This window comes from Corapipo altera, unplaced genomic scaffold, assembly GCF_003945725.1.
Source record: "Corapipo altera isolate COAL_440 unplaced genomic scaffold, ASM394572v1 2b, whole genome shotgun sequence".
NCBI lineage: Eukaryota > Metazoa > Chordata > Aves > Passeriformes > Pipridae > Corapipo > Corapipo altera.
The window spans coordinates 1539011-1564597 of record NW_020884874.1 but is presented as its reverse complement, the minus strand read 5'-3'; the positions used below and the strand labels follow the sequence as shown (position 1 = coordinate 1564597).

At 36.5% G+C, this 25587-nt stretch overlaps 1 protein-coding gene across 8 annotated transcripts in view; it reads left to right on the top strand.

Moving 5' to 3' along the window:
• The window catches only part of EPHA7 (EPH receptor A7), a 163779-nt gene that overhangs the window by 10135 nt on the left and 128057 nt on the right, over nucleotides 1-25587 (top strand). Inside the window, exon 4 of one of the 8 annotated variants that reach the window (XM_027670161.1) lies at nucleotides 18154-18276. The exons of the other annotated variants lie outside the window; for them this stretch is intronic. Coding sequence (XP_027525962.1) covers nucleotides 18154-18191 — 38 coding nt within the window. The 3' untranslated portion in view covers nucleotides 18192-18276. Of the gene's footprint in view, nucleotides 1-18153; nucleotides 18277-25587 lie in introns of those variants that run through there. 8 annotated transcript variants of the gene reach the window in all.

Sequence of the window (25587 nt, the reverse complement as noted above, 5' to 3'; positions counted from 1 at the left end):
TCTGCTTAGCATGAGAGAGGATGTTTCATTGTCTTTGCTTAGGGTAAAAGTAAGAGAATAGGCAGTTTGTTTGAAGACAGGTATTTTCATGTATATTTAATACAAGGTCTATCATTTTTATTATAAGATAACAAAAGGAGTTATATAACACCATATTGCAAGATAGGCAGACATTTTTTGTTGAGAAACGGTGTAAGTCAAAAACTGAAAAAAAAGTCTCACAAATCTACGAAGAAGAGAAATGTACATAATTTCAAAAGCAAAGCTGACATCAGTCAGTGGGTCTGATGTGCCTGTATGAGGACTTCAAATCTAAAACAAAAGAAATGAGTCTTCTTATTAATAATTTGTCCTCAGGAAAAAAACCAGTTGTGCTGTTGATGTGTTTTTATGAGAAAATTCGGTACAAGGTGAAGTGAGTGAAGTTGATCTGAGGCTTTTGTAGCCCCACACAAATCTTTCATTGTTCTGTTGGGAAGGGATGAGGTCTTATACACTGCAGAAGGTGATCTCATTAGGAGTAATTGTAATGTAAAAAACTGCCTGGACAAAATCTTTCAGTAGATGTATTAAAGCTCTGTTAAAAATATTAACTACTGTGTCCCATAGAAGTTTGTTTTAAGGTTTTTGAATATTTTCTTCTGAGTGACTGATTTCTTTCCTTTTCTTAGTTAACTTGCTCTTGATTACAGACCTAGTTATGGTTGATGTAATTAATATCCTAATGTTATTTCACTTTCAATAAAGGAGAGAAAGTATCCAAAAACGAAACCACTGTATGTTGGGAAGTAGGTGGAGGGCAGGAGCTGAGTGAGTGTGGCAGGGATGGATAGAGAAGAAATTGATGTTTGATAACTGGAATTCAAGTAACCTGTTTATTAAACAGGCTTCTTAATTTCTAGCCATGCTGATGTTGACAAAAGAATTAAATGATAACTTGTACTTGAGCATAGTAGTGTGCTCATTTGCAAGAACACTTCCCATTTTTGGCTTGCTTCCAAAACAATCGCTAGGAGAACACGCTACTCTGGAAATAGTCCAGAGAATCATTTGTGGTATTTTTCCTCTTTTCTTTCAATGATCCTGTTAAGAGTTTCAAAACAAACTCTGGCCCCGTATTGAGGCAAGCTAATGTGTTTGAGAGGGAAAAGGTGGTAGGCAGGCGCTTGTCGAGAGTGCGCCGAGTTGGCAGCTCCGAGTCAGAATGATCTGGATGACTGTGGTTCACAGTAATTGCTCTCTGTGTGCCATGTCTGTGCTCAAGGATGTTATTAAGTATGATTAACTATGTAGTGACCAATAATACAACTGGCACACTGATACAGTGTCTGGTTTTTGTGACAGATATTGAGAGAAACTTATCTGAACATTGACACTCATGCAACTGGCTATCTGTTACTGTCAAGCTGTGTAACAGATCAAGCAGAAGCAAGTTGGTGAGTGCTTCCTTAACCCAGAGCTTTTGCAGCCCTATCTGAAAGCTCACTTCTGCAAATACTTTGTACCTGGCATGCTGCATGACTTCGTTGGGGCTACTCAGGGCAGAAAGCATTGTGCTATGTCAAGATGGGCAGAAGTCTGATTCTTGTCTCACACTTGCTAAAGCTCTGCTGAATTAACTTAACACAATAGGATGGTCTTTTAAAGATACAGAATAATACGTTATCTGGCTGCGCTGTAGCAAAGGTAGGAATAGATGGCCACATTGTAGTTCCAAATAGCTCTTCAGCCTGTAACTCCCGTGGGGATTTTCATCTGTGTTATACTAGCTTGATTGGCTGGCTGTGATCGAATAATGTGTTCCTTTTGCATACAGCTCCTCTCCTGTGTGTGAAATTTATAGAGTTCAGTTACTGAAACAATTGAATTTTGATTTATACACAACTCTGCACTGGATGTGTTGCCAGAATTTTTTTTTTTTTTAAGAATGTCAGTAACTAGTATTGCTGGGAAGGATAAGGAAGAAAACCGTCATGAGCGGTGAAACATATAACCTGGAAAATGATATCCCATGTGTTTCTTTTTTGTTGCTTGATCTTTCAAACTGAATAATCTTTTTTTTTTTTTTTTTTTGGATGTACACTGATTACTTCTCACTGTAGGAGTACCAAAGAATCCTGGCCACCTCAGTGGTCTATTGTGATAACACTCCTACATGAGAGACAAATTTCAGATATATACAGTATTCATGGATGTAATTTAAAGCAAAGTCTTAAAGTTGTGTGAAACAAACATGAGGAAACTAGGTGAGCCTCTGAACTTTCAGTTGCAGATTCTTTTGCTTATGTGCAAGGACACTACTTCCTCAGTGTTGGTCTTATGTCTGCTGGTATGTGGCGCTAGGCTTTAGGTATGGAAGTCGTACATTTTAAAGGATTGTGTTGAAGAGGACCTAGCAAAGGTACCCGGAGGGTACTTAGACATATTCAGTTCTTTCAACACTATGTATTGCATCTGTTCTGGAAAAAAACCCCAACCACAAAAGCCCAATTGACTTCTCAATAACTGTAGTGGATTCCCAATACATCTAACTCTGACTTTTTCTCACAGTGGAATTCAGCTGATATGTTATGTGTGTAACACTGCAATCAGTGATTGGTATTTGAAGGAGAAAATAATTCTGTGAAAGCTTCCAGTATAATGTATTTTCCATCTGTTTCATGTTAGTTGGGGGTGGAGAGGGAGAGAATTAATTTTATTCAATCAGAGCAGTAGAGTGATATTTCAGAAGGTGGGAAACTTCTCTTAATATTATTGAACTGAGAAATTACATAGATGATTGGGCAGCAAGTCCAAAAATTCAAATTCCTGGGGGAAGCCAAATGGGTGCATTTTACTGTTAAACATATTATAATAGCGTATGCATTAACAGTTGTTTTATTGGCCTCCACATGAGGAGGGGATTATAGCTATTTGCACATTTTGTCTTGGTGAGGTAAAAAGGGAGCTGCAGGCTTTTCTTTCCAGACTTTGTCAAATGCTGTACACTGTGCCAGACACCAAGCTGCATCTGTTCCTTTTCTTTTTTCTTCTTGGGACAAACTTTTTATCTCTTTACTTTGTGAGATATTACTTGATAACAGATCCAGAAACTGAATTTGCCTTATGTGCAGCATATATTTGTGGTAAAGTATGTGTGGTTACGTTTGTTTGTTTTTTCTTGTGTGTTTTGGGTTTTATGTTACTCCACTTAGGAGCTGATGTACCACAAGTTTATTAATAGTGGGCAAATAATTTAGGGGGGGAATGTGAATAAGTTGTCATTAAAGAAATGTTACCATGCTTCCAAAAAGCCCAAGCTGCACATATTGTGAATTGGGTGTAGAGTTTAGCTCAGGCAGTGGATCACAAAAGCTGTGGGTGACCTGCAGCTTGAATAACCTGTGTTGACATTCCTGGATTTTCAACTTGAAAATTTTTTGCTTTGTGGAGACGGGGAGAAATGGTAGAAAACTTTTCAATGGCATTTATATCATCAAGACTCTAAATGTTCCTTTTTTGAAAAAGAGTTACCTTTCTTCCATTTGCCTCCAAAATTACTCTAGGGAAGAGAATGTAATTTGTCTTAGCAAATTGAACCAGAGCAAAGAATTGAGGGACTCTGAGTCTTGGCATTTTCAGAAGCCAGTAGAAGTTCAACAGGAGAGCATCTACCTTCTTTCCTTTTTATTCCCTTATATATTAAATAATTTTTCTATCCCTTTTAAAGGAACAGTCAAGGGGATCTCATATCAAGTCAAAGATACAGCTGAATATGAACTTTTTCGTTTAAAAAAAAAAAAAGTAAATACATTTCCAAAGTATCCTAGCAGACTTCAGAAAAATATACTAGATACTTCCAAGATAAAAGCGAGACCTAGCTAAATGGTCAAGAATACTGAAGGTGTTTCTACTATGAAATGCAGAGCTGTGATTTCTGCTTCCAGCCCCCTTTGGAGTTTCTAGAAAGTTTAATGTCTTTCCTTTCATTCACCCTGGATTATTCTGTCTGTCCTTCCTCTCAGAGATATGGTAGAAAGATATATTTTCTTGCTAAATCTTTCTTTCCAAACAGTCTAGTGTTCATAAAGAGGATGATTTTCACAGTTTATCAGTCTGCTTAAGTAATTTGGGTTTCTTTGACCTACTTTGTTCATATCCTTCAGCTTTTTGGATGTGTAAGCACAGAGAATAGAAGGGGAGAGGAGCTACATCCACTGTTAGTCATGTCCTCTTTTAAAAGTGTTTCTAAATGAAGTAACATGAGGCCTGTGATCTCAGAGATCAGGGCTAGCTATCACCTGAAGAAATGGGGACCTTCATGCTTCATAACATTTGCTTCGGGTCTCTTCTGCATTGTCTTTTGTCCCCAAGATACAATTTTTTTTGTATTGTTCCTTTGCTTGAAATGTCTGAATTTGTTTTATTAGTATGATTATTGGCTGTCATAATTTTGGTGGTACAGCATCCACTCTCAAGTGTGACATGAAGATATGTGAGAAGTAAGGTGATCAGAAGTTGAAGTGATCAAGTAAAGAAGGCAGTCCAAACCAGTACTTGTCATCAATAATGCCATCAGAGTGATCCTTAAAATGAGTTAACTACAGAGCTACTGACAACAAGTTTAGTTTCCAATAAACTAGTTGTTTTGCTGCAGGAGAGCTGAAAGAAGTGAAATAGCACATGCAGGTGGGCAATCAGGAGTCCAGATCCTAGAACTGAAATTGTTGGATGGAGTTGAATGTAGAGCTCTTTCCCTCTTCAGCATCTCTTCTCTACCCCCCTCCTGCCTGCCTCTCTGTTCTTCTTCCCAGATTCTGCTGTCTCCAGGAATTAATTTTATTTTTACGTTTTACCAGTGGTTAGATGACTCTCAGTTTCTTAAACTAAATTTGTGGCATGGTAGTTGTTTGGTTTTTTTGGTCAAATTCACTGCTGTGCACAGATTTTGAAATCAAAACAAAGCCAGCAATGAAATCTAAGAGAATCTTAGTAATTTCTTCTTTAGTTACAAGGAGGCACTAAAACTGTCTGTTTTACAGGTCTAGGATGTCACTGCTGAATTAGCTATGGTTGCTCAACAGCTGGGCCGTTAACTCCTTAACCATAAAGTCTATTTCCTGTTTGCTCTAAATGAAGCTTTAGTTGCTATTTAGAAGTGAAATCTCATCCTGTCAAGTCTGTTACCCAAAACCATACATCTTGCTTCTGAAACAAACTTTACTGCCCAGAAGTCCTTTGTGAAAGGTGTGATAGGTATCTAATAGCTTTGTTACCACTTTCTAAGTATAAAAAAAATTTCCTAGATGAAAAAGAAACTTCTTGCTTGGAAATTTAGAGGGGTTTTTTTTGTTGTTTTGGTGTGTGATTTTTTTTATTTGTTTGGGGGGTTTTTTTGTTTTGTTTTTGTTTTGGTAGTGGGGTTTTTTGTTTGTTTTTGTCCAGGGTTTCTGTTAACTTCTCAGAATTAGGCCACTAAAAATAAGTTGAAGTATTCTTTGATTTCTGAGTACAAATGGAAGAAGTGACACATATAAGCCTTGCTAAGGGGATCACAAGTGTCATGCATTCCATTGATATGACTTAGCTTTTTAAGAAAAAACAAAACCCACCCACAAAACAACATTTCAGGGACTGAAAAAAGAGAGTTGTAGGTTACATAGAAACTGAAAGTGGGGATCATTTAATGGAAGAACTGATCACAGAAAGAAAAAGAACATAATAATAACTGTTTACCTAATCTACTTTATGTATCTGTAAAACATTATTATCTAGATGCTGAAATGTTGTTGAAAGTTGTTCAAGAAAACTGCGGTTCAAAGAATAAATTTTTCTCTTAAAATAAGGAGCCTTAAGTAAAGGAGTGAAGTTGAGATTCTTATTTGAAAACTGGGACAACTGTAAGGAGAAATCTGTGTTTGGTACTGAAGCTGAAAGAATCTCCAGAAAATTATGCAGACAAAATATTTGCTTAACTAGATTAGCTTTTGAATTTTGATGCATCTCAAACTTCCTGTTATTTTTAAAATAATTGCTCCCCACCAACAGTTCATGTATATTAAGCAGTATTAAATCGTTAAGAATATCTTTCTGGTTTTACTTGGGAAACTGTGGAGATAGTTTTAATGTAGGTTTTCAGTTAATATCATGCTTATTATTACTTGAACTGTAGAGTAAAAATGAATTATTGTTTCTTGACTTCTAAGCATTAAATCCTGGTGTTTTCCTTATACTGTGCAAACTTTGTCTGCAATGACAATTTAGTTATTAAAAACAATAAGTTGTACACGGTTTATTGTGGATTAAAACTTTTTAGATTGAAAACAAGTAAAACATTTTCGAATTAAAATCTGCAAAGACAAGATGGATCTTTTGAAGTATACTCAATACATATAGTAATTGTGTTGGTTTTTACCCCTCCTAAAATACTATAAATACCACTTTGTTAATAGAAACTTAAGGCTGGAACTGAAATAAGAATAAAACAGTTTGTAGGAATTTCCTTCAAAGAATTGGAAAAGTATATTCAGGGAGCTTCTTGAAAGCCAAGCACTTGACAGCAAAAATACTGAGGTGTTTTCTATCATAATCCTTCACAGAGTGTTGTTGTGTCAAACAGAACCAAAAAAAGGCATATTGACTCTTTAATTTGGGATTACCCACCTATAATTTCATAAAAAGTAATCTCTTTATAGAGGATGGTGTGTCTAATTTCTTCTGTAACCTTACATTATTGTGAAAGCAGCAGCAACAGCAAATGTGTTTAAGACACTTCTATGAGCACTCTTCTCCTTGCTTAGAGAAGCTTTTATCCCTGTGCGCTTCCTAAGCTTTCTGCTGCCTATATATGTCACGGTGAGTTCTCTTATCCGTAATGCTAATGAAAAATATATGTGAAAATGAATAGTATCTGGTTAATAGTTCACAGCAGAAACTTTCTTTTCTGTTGTTATCTCGTGTTTTATTTCTTGCTCTCAGACATATCAACAGTGTGTGCCTAGTGGCTCTGGCGGAGGAGCATTTTTGTATACTTTTCCATTAATGACTGATTCTGACTTCATAGAATCTCCCTAATAAACACAACATGCCAACATACTGGAAAGGAACTGTTCAGTATTTAACACTTTTTTCCTTACTTCTATTATATCTCTTCATTAAGAAGGGATTTCCACTTAGGAAAAATTATCTCTTTGAAGGTATATGCATTTGAGGAAATTTTGATTAATAGTACCTTAATTTATAAGTATAATTCAGAGTAGCAAAGGCAAGCAAGTATGAAACCTCTGTGCAATAAGAATTGGGCTCAATTATTATACTTCTGGAGTTCAGATTGTGTCAATGCATGTACCTGTACAGCTTTATTTAGCTGGGTGGCCCCACTGCCTGTCTGAAGGAGAATAAAGTTTCTCACATCTGTAACAAACATCAGGGGTTTTTACCCAAGGTAATTTGATACTTTAACTTCTTAATTTTTATGGTTTGCATTAGTTTCACGTGACTCTGCAAGATATGGCTCTCCTCCAATAATAGTATCAAGCATTTTTCAAAAAAAAGTCTAATTGACTGTAATTGTTAGTATCTTCTGATATTTGAACGTACCTCAAATGTGTGTGATTGATGGGGAAAGAAGGAAATACATGATTAGGAAATATAATTACTGTTATTATTTGGCAATGTGTTTAATGTACATAAATGCAAAAGATTATTTCTTGATGTACTTTTGAAATACACTAAGGCTTTTGAGAGGCTGTAGCAAGTCTAGAGCAGGTTGGCTGAAGAGTTTTTTTGTTTGTTTGTTTTGATCAAAAAATGTTCTAATAGTATGTATTACCATAAAAAAAAACATGCTGGAAAAGTGTACAAATGGAGCTCCTGCTTTTCACTAAACAAGTTACATGACTGTTTTAAGGAAGTGATGACACAGATAACTCTCTGTAGGACTATGGGCTGAGACACCATCCCTAGAACTTAATGGCAAGAATCCCATTAACTCAATGAGAACAATATCACGTGTTGATATTTGTCTACTGAGGAAAGCTGTAAAGTTTTAGGTAAGTGTAAGCATATACATAAACCTAAAACTTTTATGCTGATATTTAAATGGATGTTTGATTAGAATTTTCAGAATTGTAGACATTGTGCTGCTATAAATGTGTACAGAGAGGTGAATATAAATGAAACCCAAAAATTCCACTGGTGGTACTTGAGATATGTAATCTCTAGCATAGTTAGTGTCTATAACTTATTATTCTTTTCTTACGTTTAGTGAATATGATATATCATGCAGTGTAGATGACTGTGTTCATTTTTCCAGTAGATTGAAGTGGATTCAATTAGGGAGACCTTGAAAGTGATGTTTGGAGGTCTTCTGGCAGGTGACTGATCTGGTGGCCTCATATAGCCATATGCATGTGACCTGATATACATTCCCTTCATCTTGCTGTACGTATCCTCATGATGTGACTAAATTGCCCCTTGACAGTTAATTGTCCCTTGACAGTTAATAGAGCTATTTTTTCTCAAATGACCATGTGTATACTTTGGTTCTAGTCTTATGACCTAGTGTAGATTGCGCATATTTCTCTATAGAAGTCTAAAGCCCTGTGTAGGAGAGGGGCAGAATGTCCTTCATCTACTTATGATGGACCATCAAGGAAAAAACTCAGTTGTCTGGAGCTTGGATTAATGACCTGATCCACTTGACCTGAAAAGTTGGTACTACCTGTGGCCTCCAACCCTAGCTCAGTTTGTGAGCTAGTCTTCATTTGTGAGTAGTAAACATAGTATTCTTTTAACTTCTTGAATATACCATCTTTTTTTTTCACTGAACTATTGTGTGGTTAGATTTTGAGAAAAAAATACGCATCTCATGAATGTCTGTGTGGTGCCTATTTGAATCAATTGTGTCCACAGAGGGACATGGTCTTGCGAATCTCGTTAAATCTCTAATTTAAAATATTGGTGCTTGAAGAATGTTGGCAATTGACAATCTATAAGTAAAGTTTATTTTATTCCCAAAAGCTGAGCATTCTGTGTGCCAAACAGCTCAACTCTGTTAATGCTGGAACAAATTACATGTTCAAAAATTTGTCTGTGGAACATAGTCTGAGTGGGCATCATGTGGCTATATGATCACTGGCCGTATTTACATGATCTCACTAACTCAAGCTTTCCAGGCTTAGGTCAATTATTTTTCTTGCTGAGGAGAATTTGAACTTGGATCTCTTGCTACAAATAGGGCATGCCTATTAACCAACATGCAGTCACTGTTAGAAGGTTTTATTAGCTCCTGCTGAAACTTGTTCTTCCCACAGTCTAGCAGTTAGAACCATTCATATGGTCAAAGTGTTACAGTCCCTTACGTTCTGAGCTTTCTTTTTTATATAAATATATATATATATATTTATATAATTATATGTAATATATAAAACAGACACACATATTAATCTTGGATATTTGAATTCTAGTGTTTCCAAATGTTTACATATTTTTGTCTTGATCAATTATTTCCGCTGTATATATATATATGTATATACTTCTGAGGTGAATGCTAGAACTGGAGGAAAAGTTCTGCTGATTTTTCATTTGTTTATACAAGTGATTTGTTTGTGTGTCAAGGCAAATGGAGACATACTGATCTTTTCTCTTGTATCTGTTAGAATGTATAGTTTTGCTTGAAGTCTTAAAACATCAAATAAGAAAATGTAATTAGAAAGCAGGATATTGCATGGAACAGATTTTTTTTAGATAATATTTGGTATTTCTTTTTTAATTGCTACATAGAGATATTTTTGCAATGTGACTGGAATCCTATCAAAGAGAGGGTATTCTTGCTTGATTTTGTTGTCTTGGATCAGGTCCATGATACAGTCTTAGCTGTAATCAAGCACTGAACTTGGATGTTTGATTTCTCATGTTTCAAAATGTCAACATGTTTTTTCTTAAATGATTTATTTGCACGGTAAATAAATTAGATAACTCTTCAGTTTCATTTTTGTCCAATTTATTGAAAAAGTTTGTTCCATACCAGTAGCTCTTCAGCAAAAAATTAACATTAATTATTTTATTTATTGAGTATGTTATAATTGTGACATTGTTCTGTCCTGATTGTGTAAATACACATTTGTCTTGTATAAAGAAAAACGGGCAACTTTGAAAATGTGGGCAGTTTTATTGACACTAACTAGAAAAAAAGAGTACTGATAAAGTCTCTCCAAATGATACCTAAAGGAAATGGACATTGTTTGAACTGTTAGCAAATCCCAAGGCTCCACATTGGCACCTAATTATCTCACCTATGGAAGTCTCAGCCAGATTTTATCTGCAGCCTGCTGCTGGGAAGTGTGAAATTATCATGTGCTTAAAATCATAAGCAGGGTTGAAAATCATGTTCCCTAGTGCAGATGGAAAAGAATATTCAGTCTGTGATCTGTGACTGTCTCTTCTGTTACTTTCCACTTAAGTTACATATCACTTAATTTTCTGATTAAAAGGTGCAGTTCTTTGGCTCTACAATGTGTATGCTTGTCTGTCTGCTTTAGTTTGTCAGTTGAAATAAATAGCCTGTTATTAAAAAAGTCTTGTTGGTGTAATTGCTAGTGAATAATGCTAGTAAACAAGAGAGAGAAATAACATCTTTTTAAAACACACTTTTTCTTTTCCCTGGGCCAGTGAGAAAGAGGAGAAGACAATGACATACTTACTTTTGATCTTTTATCTTAAAGATTTTCTGTCATATTTAGAGATACAGTCACTGTATTGTGTATTATTGTTGTAAAAATTATGTATCCAGGAATATGAGATTCAAAATTGCATGACACAAGTAGACATGAGTGGTTTTTAGAAAATAAAGCACATGTTGATAGCACAAATGATGTGCGATCTTAAAGTGAGGAATTTTATCCCTCTCCTTAATACAAGGACTAAATGAAAATGCAATCCCTGTTCTCACAAAACAAACCCCATTTTTAAACTTCTGCCATTTAAAAATATTTTGTGTATTTAAGCAGTGACAAGGGTATTCATTACTAATTAACATTCAGGAGATAACTGACTGTCAGTTGCCAGTCAGAGTGTAGCTTGGAAGAATGTTGACATTGATTGATAGACATGTTCTGGGACTATGCACAAACAACCTGCTTGGGTCATCTGAATACATAGAAACATTACAGATCAGCTCCACATACACAAAAAGATCTTCTTGGGCTGCCCTTCTTTCTAAAGGGAGGGTATTCTTCCATGTATCCTAGACTTACTTGATTTGTAAGTTATGCCTTCACTTTCTTGCACTGTGGTCACCAGCTAAGAGTTTGGTTTGGTCTGGTAAATATGGGTAACATGTCATTGTGCTGTTTCTGGCTGTGAGTGACTGAGGTGCTTATATATTTAGGTTGAAGCAATATTTTTGATGTTGCTTTATAAAGTGCTATACGTACTTACCTAATAGATATACTAATGTAATTTTTTCTTTACGTAGAAGAAAATCCCCAACCCCTAATTTATATTTCCTTTAAATGCAGAGATGGAAGAGGCTTTTCAGTCTTGCAATCTTTATGATCTCTTCAGAAGTGAGTTTTAAATATCTGCAATCATACCAGTTGTCTCCATGTCATTGAGTCGGTAGTATATTTATGTTCAATAAAATGAAAACACCCTTATGGCACCCTTGTACCTCCATTTAGAGGAGGATATAAGCAAGCTCTTATATCCTCCTCTATAAGCAAGCTCTTATATATATATACTTGCCCTAGGCTGGGTAGGCTGTGTGCTGTGGGAACAGTGGCTGAGCTACTCCTGCTTCTTGTGGTAGACACCCGCTCGTACAGCAGTGGTATTACCTAGCTAAAGAAACACAGTATGTGATGGTTTATGGACAGTGTAGCCCTTTAGAGAGATGATACTTTCCTGTGTACGTGAGCAGCCTGGACATCTTCAACGTATGATAAGCACCTGCTTCACAGATACTTATTTCTCATAATTTCTCTAAATTTTAATTTTCTGAATATGCTTACAAATATATTATCATTGACTTGGATTTATTAACTAAAACAGAAGGAGGGCTGCTCATTAAGGTGTTGGGAAAGAGCATCTTCTGACTGGAACCCTTTTCCTGTGATTATCCATGGGGGGAAAAACTCCTGTTTTTCTCCTGTGCTATTACATGTCTCTGAAACTTATCTGTCTTGTCTTCTCTAAAATCCCCATAACTTTCAGCTTTGGAAGACACTGTAGTTCCACCCAGTCCAGATGGAAGTAGTGTGCTCCTGGAAATCCCTTGCCAATCTCTGTCCCTGATAGCAGTTTCTGAAGCGTATTGTGGAAATCTGTTGAGAACTGTTATCATTTCATATTTATATGCCAGTTCTCTCTTTCTCTGTTTAAGTACCTGCATCTGGGGTTTCTTAAAGCTTCCTTTGAGGTTGGCAAGGTGTTCCAATGTGGCCAGTGGAAAAGGGCACCAGAAACATTTCTGTTGTAAAACTGCTTATTTTCCCTTGGGTAAAATCTTGCTTGTTTTATTCTTTAAAAAAAAAAAAAAAAAAAAAAGTCCTTTGGGACTGCTTGTGAGAGTAAGAAAAACAGGAATTGGCCTCATGTCATAACCATCTGTTATTAACACAAAGAGCAAGGGCCCAGTCTTGCTGTCCTTGCTAAAAGCAGCTTGTTTAATAGGAATTACTACAAATATGAAAAATGTGTGTTTTCCTCATTACTGTGGCAATATTCCCTTCCAGCAGTGTAAAAAAAGAAAAAAAAAAGTCGTCATGAATCTTGGTGTACAATCACACAATTGCATTATTTTATATTGCAGTAGGCTGTTTGCAATAAACGCCTCATTCCAAGAAATATATGTGTTACAGTATTTTCAAAAATCACTTCAACTACTTTCACGCATATTTTTTCATAGTACATCTTTTCATTTTATGGCTGAGTTATGACTAGGTTTTCTTTTCTAGTGTTTTTATGACTGAGGTAAACTTTTTTTTTTTTGATAGCAGCTAGTTTGAAAATGGTGCCATTTTCCCCTTTCCTACAGCAGAAAATGTTTGACTTTTTCCTTGATGACATTCCCACCCCCACTCCCTCCAATCCCCTCCCTCAATTATAACTACAAGCGCTACTGGAGAACTGAAATAATTTGATCCATCTTGCCACACTGTGTTGTGGCAGAGAGATAGTTTTGGTGGATGATATTTCCATTCACCTTTATAGAATGAACTGCTAGGTTGTATTGCTTTTTTTCCCCCCTAACTTTGTGACCTCCCCTGTATTTGGTATTTCTACCTTAATATTTGAGAACATTGTTCCATAATATTTAATACAAACCCCATATATCTGTAAAGGATCAGTTTTTGTGTCCTCCTACCCCTTTGTTTTTTCATCTGTTCATTACTAGTTCTGAGAGTTGTACCAGTCGCTGCTATATAACTTGAGCCTTGAGTGTTAATAGGGGTCTTTAATCCATGTTCTTCACTTCTAGCTATAAATCTGTGTTAGACAGAACAAGGGTTGCTATAATCCTGTTGATTGCACCTCAGTGATAGACCAGTCCTGTGCTAGCTACAGTGTCTTTAAGGTGGCTTTGAATAATCAGTCTGGCACAGAGCACATGCTGTGCAGCCCAGAATCTGGGAAAAAAATATAATTATGATTGGAGGCTGGGTGTTTCCATGGTGTATGCAGAAAGACAGGAATTGCTGTATTGGATCAAACAACCGACTTGTCAAATCCATTACTCTTTTGCCAGCAATGTCCGATAGCAGATGTTTGGAAAAAAAAAAAGATAAATGAACATCAGTTTTGTTTTTCTTCAACCCTGAAGCATTCTATACAGCTCTGTTATATTTCCTTTATATCCTTTCTTGAGTAATTTTGTCATTCAAATGTTAGAATGATTGTTTTCATTTCATGCTATAGATATGTTCTAATCCATTTAAGCTCCTAGTGTATTTTCGTGATTTTTATTGAGTTTGTGGCCTCGGATTTAAATAGACTGGAAACTCTACAGATGTTTGCATTATTAACTGTTCAAGCCTTAAATGTATACTTTGAACTTGACTGAATAGCCCCTTTAGGATCTGACATAGAAGCATACACAATAACAACACTAACTTGATTTCTGTGCATTTAGAGATGTAGATTTGAAATATTTTGATTGGAGAAACTAATTCATCATCTGTAAACTATGTGTAGGACAAATACAGTAGAATTTTATTACAGCAACTTTCTTTTTTGCGTTTATAGACACTTTGAGCTGTTGAAGGGTGAAACCCTGACCCCCAGGCAAGCAGCATATCACTTTCTTTAAAATGCCATTGGGAAACTGAGATAAATGGTGAAGCATTTTCTGTGTTGACATGATGTTCGCCTGTCCGATTGCATCCTTCCCAACAGACAGCAGAGAAGCAATTACAAAAAAAGACATCTGTGCCAAGGTTTGGCTAGCCAGGGAGGGCAAGCTCTTGTGTTTAAGAGGTAGAGAATCCAATCGATGAAAATGTCTGGGCCTGTTAGCACCAATAAAGCTGAAGGCCACTGGGAAGCTCAGAGAGGGTCTTTTGTTGCAGAGATAGAAAAGAGGCTGAAGCTGTGACACTTGGGGAGGAATAGGGTCAGCTAGTACGATCATCCATCTTCCTCAATGGCAGCTTTCTGTCAGTTTTTAACCCTGCTCAGCAGAGGATCTAAACCTCTATTGTTGGCACCAGCCAATTCTCAGCCAAGTGTAAATGAAGTTAATATTCACTGACCTTATGCATAGCCAATGAAGGCCCTTGATGTCATCCTGGAAATAATGTTATCTGACACTTCAAAAAGCAGATGTTGGCAGGTTGTTTGTGGTTTTTTGCTGAGCCAGTACGCAAAGACGCATTGTTTAGGCACCTCGCATTTAAACTGATTTCCATAATAACCACAAATAGGCCTTTTTGACCTTAAATTGACAAAGTTATGGTTTTAGTTTGCATATCATTATACGCTGCTCACAAAGCCCGGCTAACCTGCACTAAGTGATCAGGGAGAAGCAGCTTGGTTCACTCAGATAAGAAATATATGGGTCAATGAGCAAATTTTATTTATGCTGATAAAACAATGAGTAATTAAAATAGTTTAAATAGTTCAAAGCAGACATTTTTAGAGCACAATGAAGAATAGCATTTATTTCACAACATACCTTCATGAAAGGAAATATATCACTGAAATAAAAAATAAAAAAATGCTTTCAGGGGTACAGCTTTTGTTTTGAAAGGCCTATTGCAAGCAACAGTTAAGATTTTCCTTTGTCTCCAGTAATATTTTGTCACAGTGAAACATGATTATTCTAATACTGTTTTAATTACAGAAAGCTTAATAGTTCTTATAGGTTCCACTTTTCCAGAAGTTTATCTAAGACAACAGCATACTGATGATAACTGTGTATTTATATACAGTGCGTTTCACCCAGACAGATCCCCAAACCTACCACAGATCTCTACAAACAAAACGCATCTGCACTCCTCTTGTGTAAAAGTCAGTGTTAAACATATGTTGCGACTCTGGGGTGAAACACTATGGTTCTTTTTAAGGCACAGTGCTATTTTTCACCAGCCTGTGGTTCTGATTTAAGGAAACGTATAAACATGTATCATGTATGGGAGGTGAAAAGTAGTTTGATTTGGTTTATTTTTTCTTGTAAATTAGCTGTAATTCTGGCTCAAGTATGCCTACCTTATGAGAGATAAGCATAATAACAGTAATAAAGTACAGATGCAGGATGAGTAGTCATTATTAATAAAAACTTTCAGCTGTATCAACCAGTGACCTTCACCACAACCATGTTTTTCCCCCTCAGTGTACAAAATGCAGCAGCAGGTAACAGAAATCTAGAAAATTCTCTATTATGCCATGGTATTGGTATTAAAAATATGTTTAAATTATGATTGTAATATAGTTAGCAGCTTTCAGGCTGTGATCCATACCTTTGTTTTGAAGAAGAACTCCAAGTGCTATGGTTTCTTTTTTTTTTTTTGGTCAAAGAATGAGTTAATAGTTGAACTGAGAAAGCCTGATAACTACAGTTGTTTGGGAGGCAATTATCTGACAAGCTGGCAAAGATGAGAAATACCAGAACAGATCTGCATCTAATTGAAATCACTCACATCTGATCTTAAGATAAACAGCCCCAGTATTTTTGGAAACTGTTTTATTGATTGTGTTCTTCCCATCAGTTGTGTTTGTTTGTACCTGTTAGAGAAGTGAACATATTTCCTGTAGTAACAGATTTCCTTAGAAACTCATCAAGCTAGATTTTTTGGTATGCCTTTGCTCAATATTAACTCCCACCAGATGGGATTTAAAAAAAGGAAAAAAAAAGGAGATAAATAAATTCAGGTTTCTGGATAAAATTTTAAGAAATCGATGATTAATTTTGTTTGAGGTACAGCATTGCATTTCATTAGCTTCTGGTTATTTGTGTGCTGTCTGTGACATGATGATTCAGTCACGTAGCTCAGATGATTAAAAGGCTAATTTTAGTTCGAGACTGATTTTAATGGGGTATCTGATAGGACTAATTTGTCGAGATAAATTAATTCAGGTCCCCAACCCCCACCCCCGCTCCAATCCTTTATTCAATCTGTTTTACAGTCATTCTGAAAATACCTGAAGTTAGACAAAATTTTCTGAAATACAGAGTTACACCCAGGTACTGAACCACGTGGAAAGAGCAATGAGCCAGAGAGCACTGAAAACAATGAGGCACCTCAGTGGGCCTTTAACAAACCCTAAGTCTGCTAAGCAAGCAAGCTAATTTGTTTAAGACTTTACAAAGACCCATTTCTTCTGTAAGTTATATTGAGTAATAACCAGATTGAGTCATATTTTCATTTTACTACTCTGCTATAAATTGATTCATTTCTGGCTCAGTTTTGATAGTCTGTCCCTTTGTCAGGCTTTATCCTGTGAAAAGTGTAGAATGCCAAAAGAAACAACAAACTGACCCTATTTTGCCCTCTCCTCCAGCAGAAATGGATACAGAAGAACAGAAGTTTATTTCCTATTTCTGGGATGAGACTGTGAAAGAGAAATTTGCCTTTGTGAATTAAGCCATGGGCAGATTGATTCATTTCATCCTGTTGGTATTGAATATTGTTCTTATTTTAGTTGAAAGTTTGCAAAATGCTAGCTTTCCATGGGCAGGCCACTGAGGAAGTGATCCAAAAATAATATAAATTGAAAGTGTTTGGTTTAATGTACTTTCCTGTTTGTTTGTGGTTTGGTTTTTTTTCTTTAAACAAAACAGAACAAAAGATGCTTTGGACTAAATGTCATCAGAAGATTCATTAGGGGGATAGGGACACAGCTAGCTGTGCGCTGTGGGGGTGTGGGGTGGTGTCTCTCTTGCTGTTGGAAGGTAGGAATCAGCCTGGCAATACCAACAGTGAGTTTGCTGGTGACATTGTTTCTTTATCTGGCGGTTCTGATAGAAGAAATCTGTAAGGGACTGGGAATCTGATGTTCTTGCTTGGAGCTAGGTTGGTTTTGCTCCTGATTAATCTCATCTGTAAGAGGTGAGGTCTTCAATTGCAGATTTTTTGACTGGTTCTGTTGTTGAGAGTAATATATAATTTTCACCTCTGGACTTTGGGCCTCTGCAGAAATAGTCTGTACGGATCCGACTTCATTTGTATTGCATTGTCAGCATAGCTGTGATTTTCTTTGACAGTTACATCAGTGGGGAAGAGAAGAGCAGAATTTGATATGAAAAATTACTTTGTTCTCCAGAGCTTCTAGAAAAGGTCTTTGAATTCATAGTGTGAAATCTCTAGCGCATCTGCAGGTGACTTATACTAATAAAGAATAACCATCAAAACTCTGTTGGAGAAAATAATATTGGAAGAAAAATCAATTGTATGAGGAAATAGAATATTTAGTACTGACTCATCTCCCCTAATCAGTAGAAAAATGGGTTACATGACTAGTAATCACCTCGAAGAGAACAGTTAAGCTATGTACCATTTTGTTGGACAGATCAGAAATACTGTAAATAACCTACCAGATATTGAAATATGTGATTTCACAACAAATAAAGTTTACCGTATGGGGAAAAAAACATTCAATGAAATGTACCACTTTATTGTTTTGCCTACTAATAAGGGTAGCCTTTGCTTCTTTTTTTTCTTTTTTTTTTTTTTTAAGTCAGAAACATAATTTACTTCACCCACAGAAAGTACTGAATGGCAGAAAGCACCTGCTGTCAAACTGAAGCCTGGGGATATATTACTGGGGAGAGAGAAGGAGAAGGTAAGCCAGTGATGAGAGACTGCGGACAAGTGAGGAGACGCAATCTGAGGACAAGATTTTTGGCAGGGGCTGAGTTTGAGGGTGGAGGTGTTTCTCAGCTTCTACCCTATATCTTAGAGTACCAGTCAGTGGATGTGTCAACAGGTGAATGAATACAAATCGAAAGCAGGAGTTTTCATCACCGTGGTAGGCACAGCATTTAATCTCTCGCATACCACAGCAAAGTGGTATCTGAATGCTGTGCTAACAGCCGGGGCCTCAGCCAGTATGTGATGTGTGGCTGGGAGCTGCCTGTCGCTAATGACACAGGATCACGCAGGCACCCTTGGTCTGTATGATGAATTCTTTACTTAGGGCTTTGCCTTTGTTTCATAAAGTCAATAATGCAAATGCACAAGAATAAAGGTGAGACCTGACCTTGCCCCTTTGAAGTTAGTGGGAGATTATCTTTCATAGGCGCTAAGGTCTATTCGCTGCCTCTGTTTTGGTTTTTTGTTGTAACAGTTTTCAAAGTGCCTTTCACATGCACACAAAAGATCACTTTTTTAATAAATGAAATATCAATGGTGAATGTGGAAATGCCTTTCTTAAGTAATAAAAAAGGACTCATTTGTAAATGCAGCAATATTCTTATTTAGTGGAGGAGAATAAGGTGCGTCCTTCCTCTTCCCTGCTGCTCCTCTTTTCCCTTCAAATGGTGGAGGGTGTGACAAAGGTTAGTTTTTTGTATTACCTGTACAAAAGACTTCACTGGGTTTTATGCACATGGCAAGAGAGACAGGAACTGTGTAATATCACTTTAGAAAAAAAAAGAAGATGCAATTTGAATTTATGATCTCGACCTAAGGCGATTGGGCTCTGTGCTTCTCATTAAGTGAGTTGGAATGTCTCTTTTCTCTCTTCACCATCCCTAAGTGCCTGAAAAACTGGAAATTTGAAGATGAGTTGCAGAAAAGAAGAAAGGTTCTGAATCTGAGAATTTACTGTTGTTTATTTTTTTTTCTTTTAATTTCTTAATCTTTAGACAGGCTTGTATAGCTGATGTAGCTAAAATTATTTGGGTCCCCAAAACATCAGGAATGTCTAAAATCATCAGTATTCTTTAATCTCTGTGTATGTATCTATTCAGTCTCTGAATGTAGCTGGATCATCTTTTCAAATTATTTTCTACAACTGGAAGGACTAGAATCCATTTTTTCCTCAATCCAGAGTTTAGATGATCATTCAGAAACAACAATAACAATAAACCATGTGATTCTTAGAACTGGAATATAAAATAGATTATACATTGTTTTAGGATTATGAATTTAAAAAGAAGTAAAAAATTAGTAACTTCATATGCTCAAGTATACTTACATTGTGAAGCCCATGGTAAAACCCTCATTTAAAACAATTGCAAAGTTCTTTTTTTTATATTTGGTCATATCAGTTTGGATTTTTTTTTTTAACATGCTTTTAGTTATGATAAATCAATGTATCCTGAATGAGTAAGCCAAGGATCTTAGTTAATGTCAAACACCAGAGACAGGACTGCTTAGGAAGTTGTGATAGCCTAATCATAATGAGTTCAAGCAACATTTGCCTATATGAACCCATCACTGGCAAAGTGTCTCCAAGTGTGGGAAAATATTTATTTGTTGCATAGGTATAAACAATGACAGAATTTAACTTGTGGAAACACTGTTACCACTGATGAGGAATGGGGAGGGGAGAAACCCCTTCGGGCTTTGAAAGTTCCAAAGTGAAAACTGAGTTTGTATTGCTGGTGAATAGCAAACCCATCCGTTTTCTTGCAAACCAGACACATTTCCTGCAGAATTCACCATTAGCATGGATGGTCATCTCTCTCCCGTATGACTTGAAGAGGCCCTTTTGGAGTGAAATCTTGCTACTGCCTGCATGTATGAAATACAACAGCCAGACTGCAGAGGACTTTGAGCACATGAGATCTGGCTCTTTCACAGCTCATGCAGCACATCAGGGAGCACAGGACTTGCATTCCAATGTCTGTGTAATTGGAGTCTCCCTATGGGTAAAATTTAGGTTAAGAGTGAGGAAATATCCTTCTACACTGAGCAGCAGAAGGTTTCTAGTCAGGGCACACCTGTTCCTCCGTGCTGAAGAGTGCAGGATAAAACAGGAATTGTTGGTGCAGAACAAGCATGTCAAGGGGAATCCAGGTTTTAAACTAAACAGGAACAAGTCTTATTCTGTTTGCATGGTTATAATCAGGAACAACTGCCTGTGAAGACGGCAGTGATCCTCATCTTGCAAATCAGATGTTTAGCTATGAGTTCCAGTGTTTTGTCTCTTTGCCATTGACTTCTAAACAGGAATAAATTGTTGGATATGCAATAGCAGTCTGATTATTTCAAAATTGTATTCCACTGCATTTTCTATTTCACATGTAATTTTTTACTTCCACTTTAGTAATGCACAATTCTCTCAGTATACAGCCTTAGAAGTTTACGGCCTTGCTGCTGCCCATTTATGGTATGACCTCTGAAGTTCCTGGAATGATCAAATACTGCTCTTGCTAAATTACCCCATCAGTCACTGAATTTCTTTGCACCAACAGGGAGAAACAGAGAGAGCAACTTTTAATTCTGTGCTAAAATTAAAGTGCAGTAATTCAGTAAAATTATGCTGGACAATAAAATAAGTCTGAATTTGCCTCACTGTGTGAAGTGCCTCTTGCCAGCTCTTGTAGTGTTATCGTGAGCTTTATGCCTACATCCTGGAGAAATACATTTCAGTTTTCTGTTCTTGAATTCTTTTAAGGGTAAGCTGTCAAACGCTTCTGATGTTTGACAAATGCTGTGTAGTTAAGGATACCAAAAGAAGATAATAAGTTATAAGGAACAATCAAAAAAGAAAAATGGAAATATTCATATTTTAAAGTCTTCAATGCCAATAATGAGAACCTCCTGTAGTTAACCCTTCTGTATGCCCATCATTCATTAGGCAGGGAGTTGAAAGATTTTTGTTGAGATGTGTTTTTCAGACATGGGCTATTTGTTTGGGGCTGTGTGCGAGAGTCCAAAGTAATCTGTTTACTCCAGAGGATGAAAGTAATTCCTTCTGGGGAGTATTATTTTGAGACTAAGAGAATCTCTTTCTATTTTTGTCACAAAGCTATCACCTATGGTGCACTTCAGGCCTGATCACTGCGGAGTTAAAAATGGTTGTTCTTCTATTAATAAAACACAGTGTATTATGTTTGTGCCTGTCCTTGCTACTTTCACAGAGGCATCACATTTAAAGTCATTAAGAAGTCATTGATACATTTATTCTCACCACAATGCACTAATAGCATTCAAAACCATTAGCAGCTGGCTGTTGTGCATTTGCAAAAAGTTGCAGTGCTAGGTCAGCATACATGATACTTTTCTGTGATAAATGAGAAATATTAACATATTAGACCAGAAACAGATTAAAAATATTTCTGGTGTCAGCTTTCTGTCTTACATTTCACTTTCCTTTTTTTATGTTGCTTCAGTCTGAGGTAGGTCCTAATTAGTGTATCGTATGGATAATTTTACGTTATTATTTTCAATTAGAAACAATGATTAAACATAGTTTGGCAAACTTACAAAATGAAGTAATGTAGTAAAAGATAACCCTCTAGCATGATCAGAAGTCTCATACTCTGCTTTTCTGCCTCAGTAAGCACAAAGAATTAATAGAATCTCACAGTGCATTGCCAGAAATTCAGAAAAAAACAAAATGATATGTAAGTTGGGGACAAGCAAAATAATTTTCTGCCTATTTGTAGAATTATCTCTCTTCATTTGGCCACTGGTACAACTAATAAGTTCCTGAAAATCATAAGCTTTGTGAGCAAAATATCACTTTATGTAAAATATTCCAATTTATGTATTCTTTTCTGCCACCACAGCTTATTTGCATGAGATAGGTTCATCCATGTTTCCATGAAAACAAATGCCAAACCTCCTGCTGAATTTATTTATCAAGTATTGCATAAAAACTGGATGCCATTTTCTGTTTTCAGCTATTCCCACCGGGTTTTTGTTAGCAAAAGTTACAAGGTGAAATTTTGGCCTTGGTGAAGTGAATGGTGTGAATCTTGGTTTAATTGGACCAGGAGTTGACCCAAAGTATTCTGCTTATTATTATTATGTTATATTCATTTTCACGACAGCTAATTGTGATGTCACAAAGCAGAGTGTGCATAAGACAGACATCAAGAGGAGGTACATTTCTAAGCATTGTAGAGAATGATTTATTTTAAACATGACCTGTAGTAAAAGAAAATGAATGGTGGAAAATCAGTGATGTTTAAAGGTATTTCATAACTTACTATTAGAAAGAGTTGGTATTTTTATTAAAAAGGAGAAGGAAACTTAAAAATGTCTATGTGATTTTTAGCATAATTATAATGACTATCTACATGCACCACTTTCTATACTAAATTTTGGTCTGAAAAATGTACAGGACAGTGACCAATATAGGATCAAGGTTTCTCTTTCTGTTTCTCCACTGTTACAGGAGAAGTGAACTTAATCAGACGTGACTTGACTTTACATCTGTGCAGGAGGTTATCCCTTGTAAAAGGGTAGAGTTGTGAATGAAACCTTTGTCTTCAGCTTCCTTGTAATCCTGCAATACAGTTGAGCATGTTAGCTCAGTTGGAATAATGTACTGATTTTCTAAAGATGAAAAAGAAATTAAGCCCTTTCCTCTTTTTAGGTTCCCAGTGCTGTACTTCCTTAGATTTCACACTACCTGCCTTGGGTTTAGCAACTCTGATTTCAGTCTGTCACCTTCTCAGGCTAAATATAAAAAATGTTATGCTCCTTTCCTTGAAGGAGAATATTTAAGAAATGCAATCCCAGTGAGAGTGCTGTTTTGTAGCAGCAGGGATTCTTTTTTCCTGTCATTTTCTTAATTCAGTCTCTGTTTCAAATCTTTATCAGCACCTGTCCTTTTAAGGAAATAGATTAAAATGTCTGAGGGTAAATGGAGGATTGATTTGGTGTGAACTTACAGCTTCTGTGTATTTACAATGCATGCAGCTATGAACAGGTTTACCACATGCTTTCACATCCTTGCTGACTCTTAACTGCTTTACTTCCTTACCTTTGTGCATGCTGATTTTAGTTCTCCTTTCACCATATTAGGCATAAATTAAGTGTATATTTGAAAGGAAATTCTATTTTTTTTTTTTAGAATAAGGAGCATGTGAGACTGTTGTATGAAATGCTGGATCATACAGTCCGGGCTGGAGAGGGGCTATCGATTACAAAACTGTGGAGGTATAGAAGGAGTGAATACTAAAGATATTTGGTTTGATAAAATGATAACAATATTCTGAAATATTACAGAATATATTGCAGTAGCTCAACTATATTGATGACTGTCTGACTAGGTTAGAGATAAAAGCAGTAGACATGCATTTGCTCTGCTTGCTCTCATTTAATTTCATCATAGTGAGTCACATAGGCATCAAGATTTATATGTGTCTGATAAGTAGTCGGGGAGAGAGTGCTAATGATGGTTGTAATGCTTTCTAGAATTCTATTTCTTCTGACTTTGGTTGACATTGTGACTCTAAATACTGCAGACTCTGTAAATTAGTAAGTGGATGACAGAGTGGGGGACAAACCACCTCAGAATTCACACCACGCTCATCAATATTTAGTCATCCATAGGTTGATTTTTTTAAATTTCCCCCCACCCCCTCACCCGGTGTCTGGACAGCAGAATGCGTGGTCCTCCACAGGGAATATTTATCAGATTGGAGTGTGCATTTATTGGGAGAAAATCAGGGAAAGTAAGTCATAAAACATGCTGAGGGTTTTCTTGTACATACAGGGAACTTATAACATTTATCCTTCAATTCAAAGAAAATCCTTTTTCATCAGTGATCAGTGCAGAATGGAGAGATTTGACTGAGTCTTGCTGATTCACACGGGACAACTGTCTCTAGCATAATCTGTTTCTGATGATGGCCCTAGCACTGACATGACAGATGCTTGGAAAGCTGCTGTCCCTACTGCTGCTGTTGTTGACACCATTGCAAATTCTTAAAGGAAAGTTGCAATGAGTCTTACTCTAGTTGAAAAAAAGACCCACAGTTAAAAACAAGGCAGTCTTTTACAACCTGATCCTATGGGATCTCTCTTGCCATCATGTGCTTTTGGACAAGTCTTAACTGTAGGTATTGTGGGTTGAAGGTCTTTAAATGACTGTTGGTGTTATAGGAAAATTTGGAGTATTGTGAAGTGCTTGCACATCTCTTACTGTCTTCATTTATATGACTTAGGTGTCTGCTGCTGCTGTAGCAGCAGTCCTTAGAGGAACTACTTTTCCAGGACATGAACAAAGGCAGGAGTGACAGTATTGCAGCTAGAAAAAAACATGGGAAAAGATAGCTATGGGCAATTTCCACCGCTCTTAATAAGTAGCAAGAGCAAGTACAGCAGAGAAAATCAATAAAAGCCTCTTGTCTACCTTCTTACCTCCAGAGCCGTCTCCTGAAATCCACAAGAGAAAAGATGCAGGAATAAAGCATTTATCTTCAATATGCCTGTCTGTTAGGTACATCCTATGGCTGACAGCAAAGGTGTTCTCAATTTTATCATTTCGTTCCTTTTTTGGTGAAGAAGAGAGTCAGTTATTCATTCCGTTGGCTGTTAGAAAATATTCTCTATTCTAGAGATGTTTTCCTTTGACCAGTTTAAATTCTGAAATTGCACAGATTTTACTGAAGGCTGTTGTTGCTGTTTAGTGTATTAATGCCTACATGTTTCAACCAGACTTTAAGAAGAGGAATCAGTTGATTCTGAGGTGCTCCTGTCCATATGCTGAATGGGAATATATTCCCCCTTTACTCCTATTTTTCATTATTTAACCTGAGAAGATAGAGAAAACAAGGGAAATTGAGTTGGCTCTGGTCACAAAGTTAAGTACCAAAGTGGGGAATACATCCAAAATAAAAATTTAGACTTAGGACCCTTGTTACTGAGCAGTGCTCCTTCTAAATAATTTTCTCCTATGAAGAAAACTGCTTAACCTGTAAAACTGGGCAAATACCTATTGTAGTTAGCAAAGAAGTAGAATGAAATCTCAAAATCAGGTATGGATTTGTTCCACTTCTACTTTATACTTCTGCTTAGAACAAAACAGAGCCATAAGACCTAAATTTTCAGGCCGTACTGTACTTCATCATGACTAATGAAATTTGAAAAGAATAGGGTATCCACCTTTCTGCAGATCTTCATGTGAAATCTAATTTGATGGCGATCATCACAAAGATACAAAAATATACATTAGGCTTATAGGTATTTGCGTAATGTGTTTGGCTCT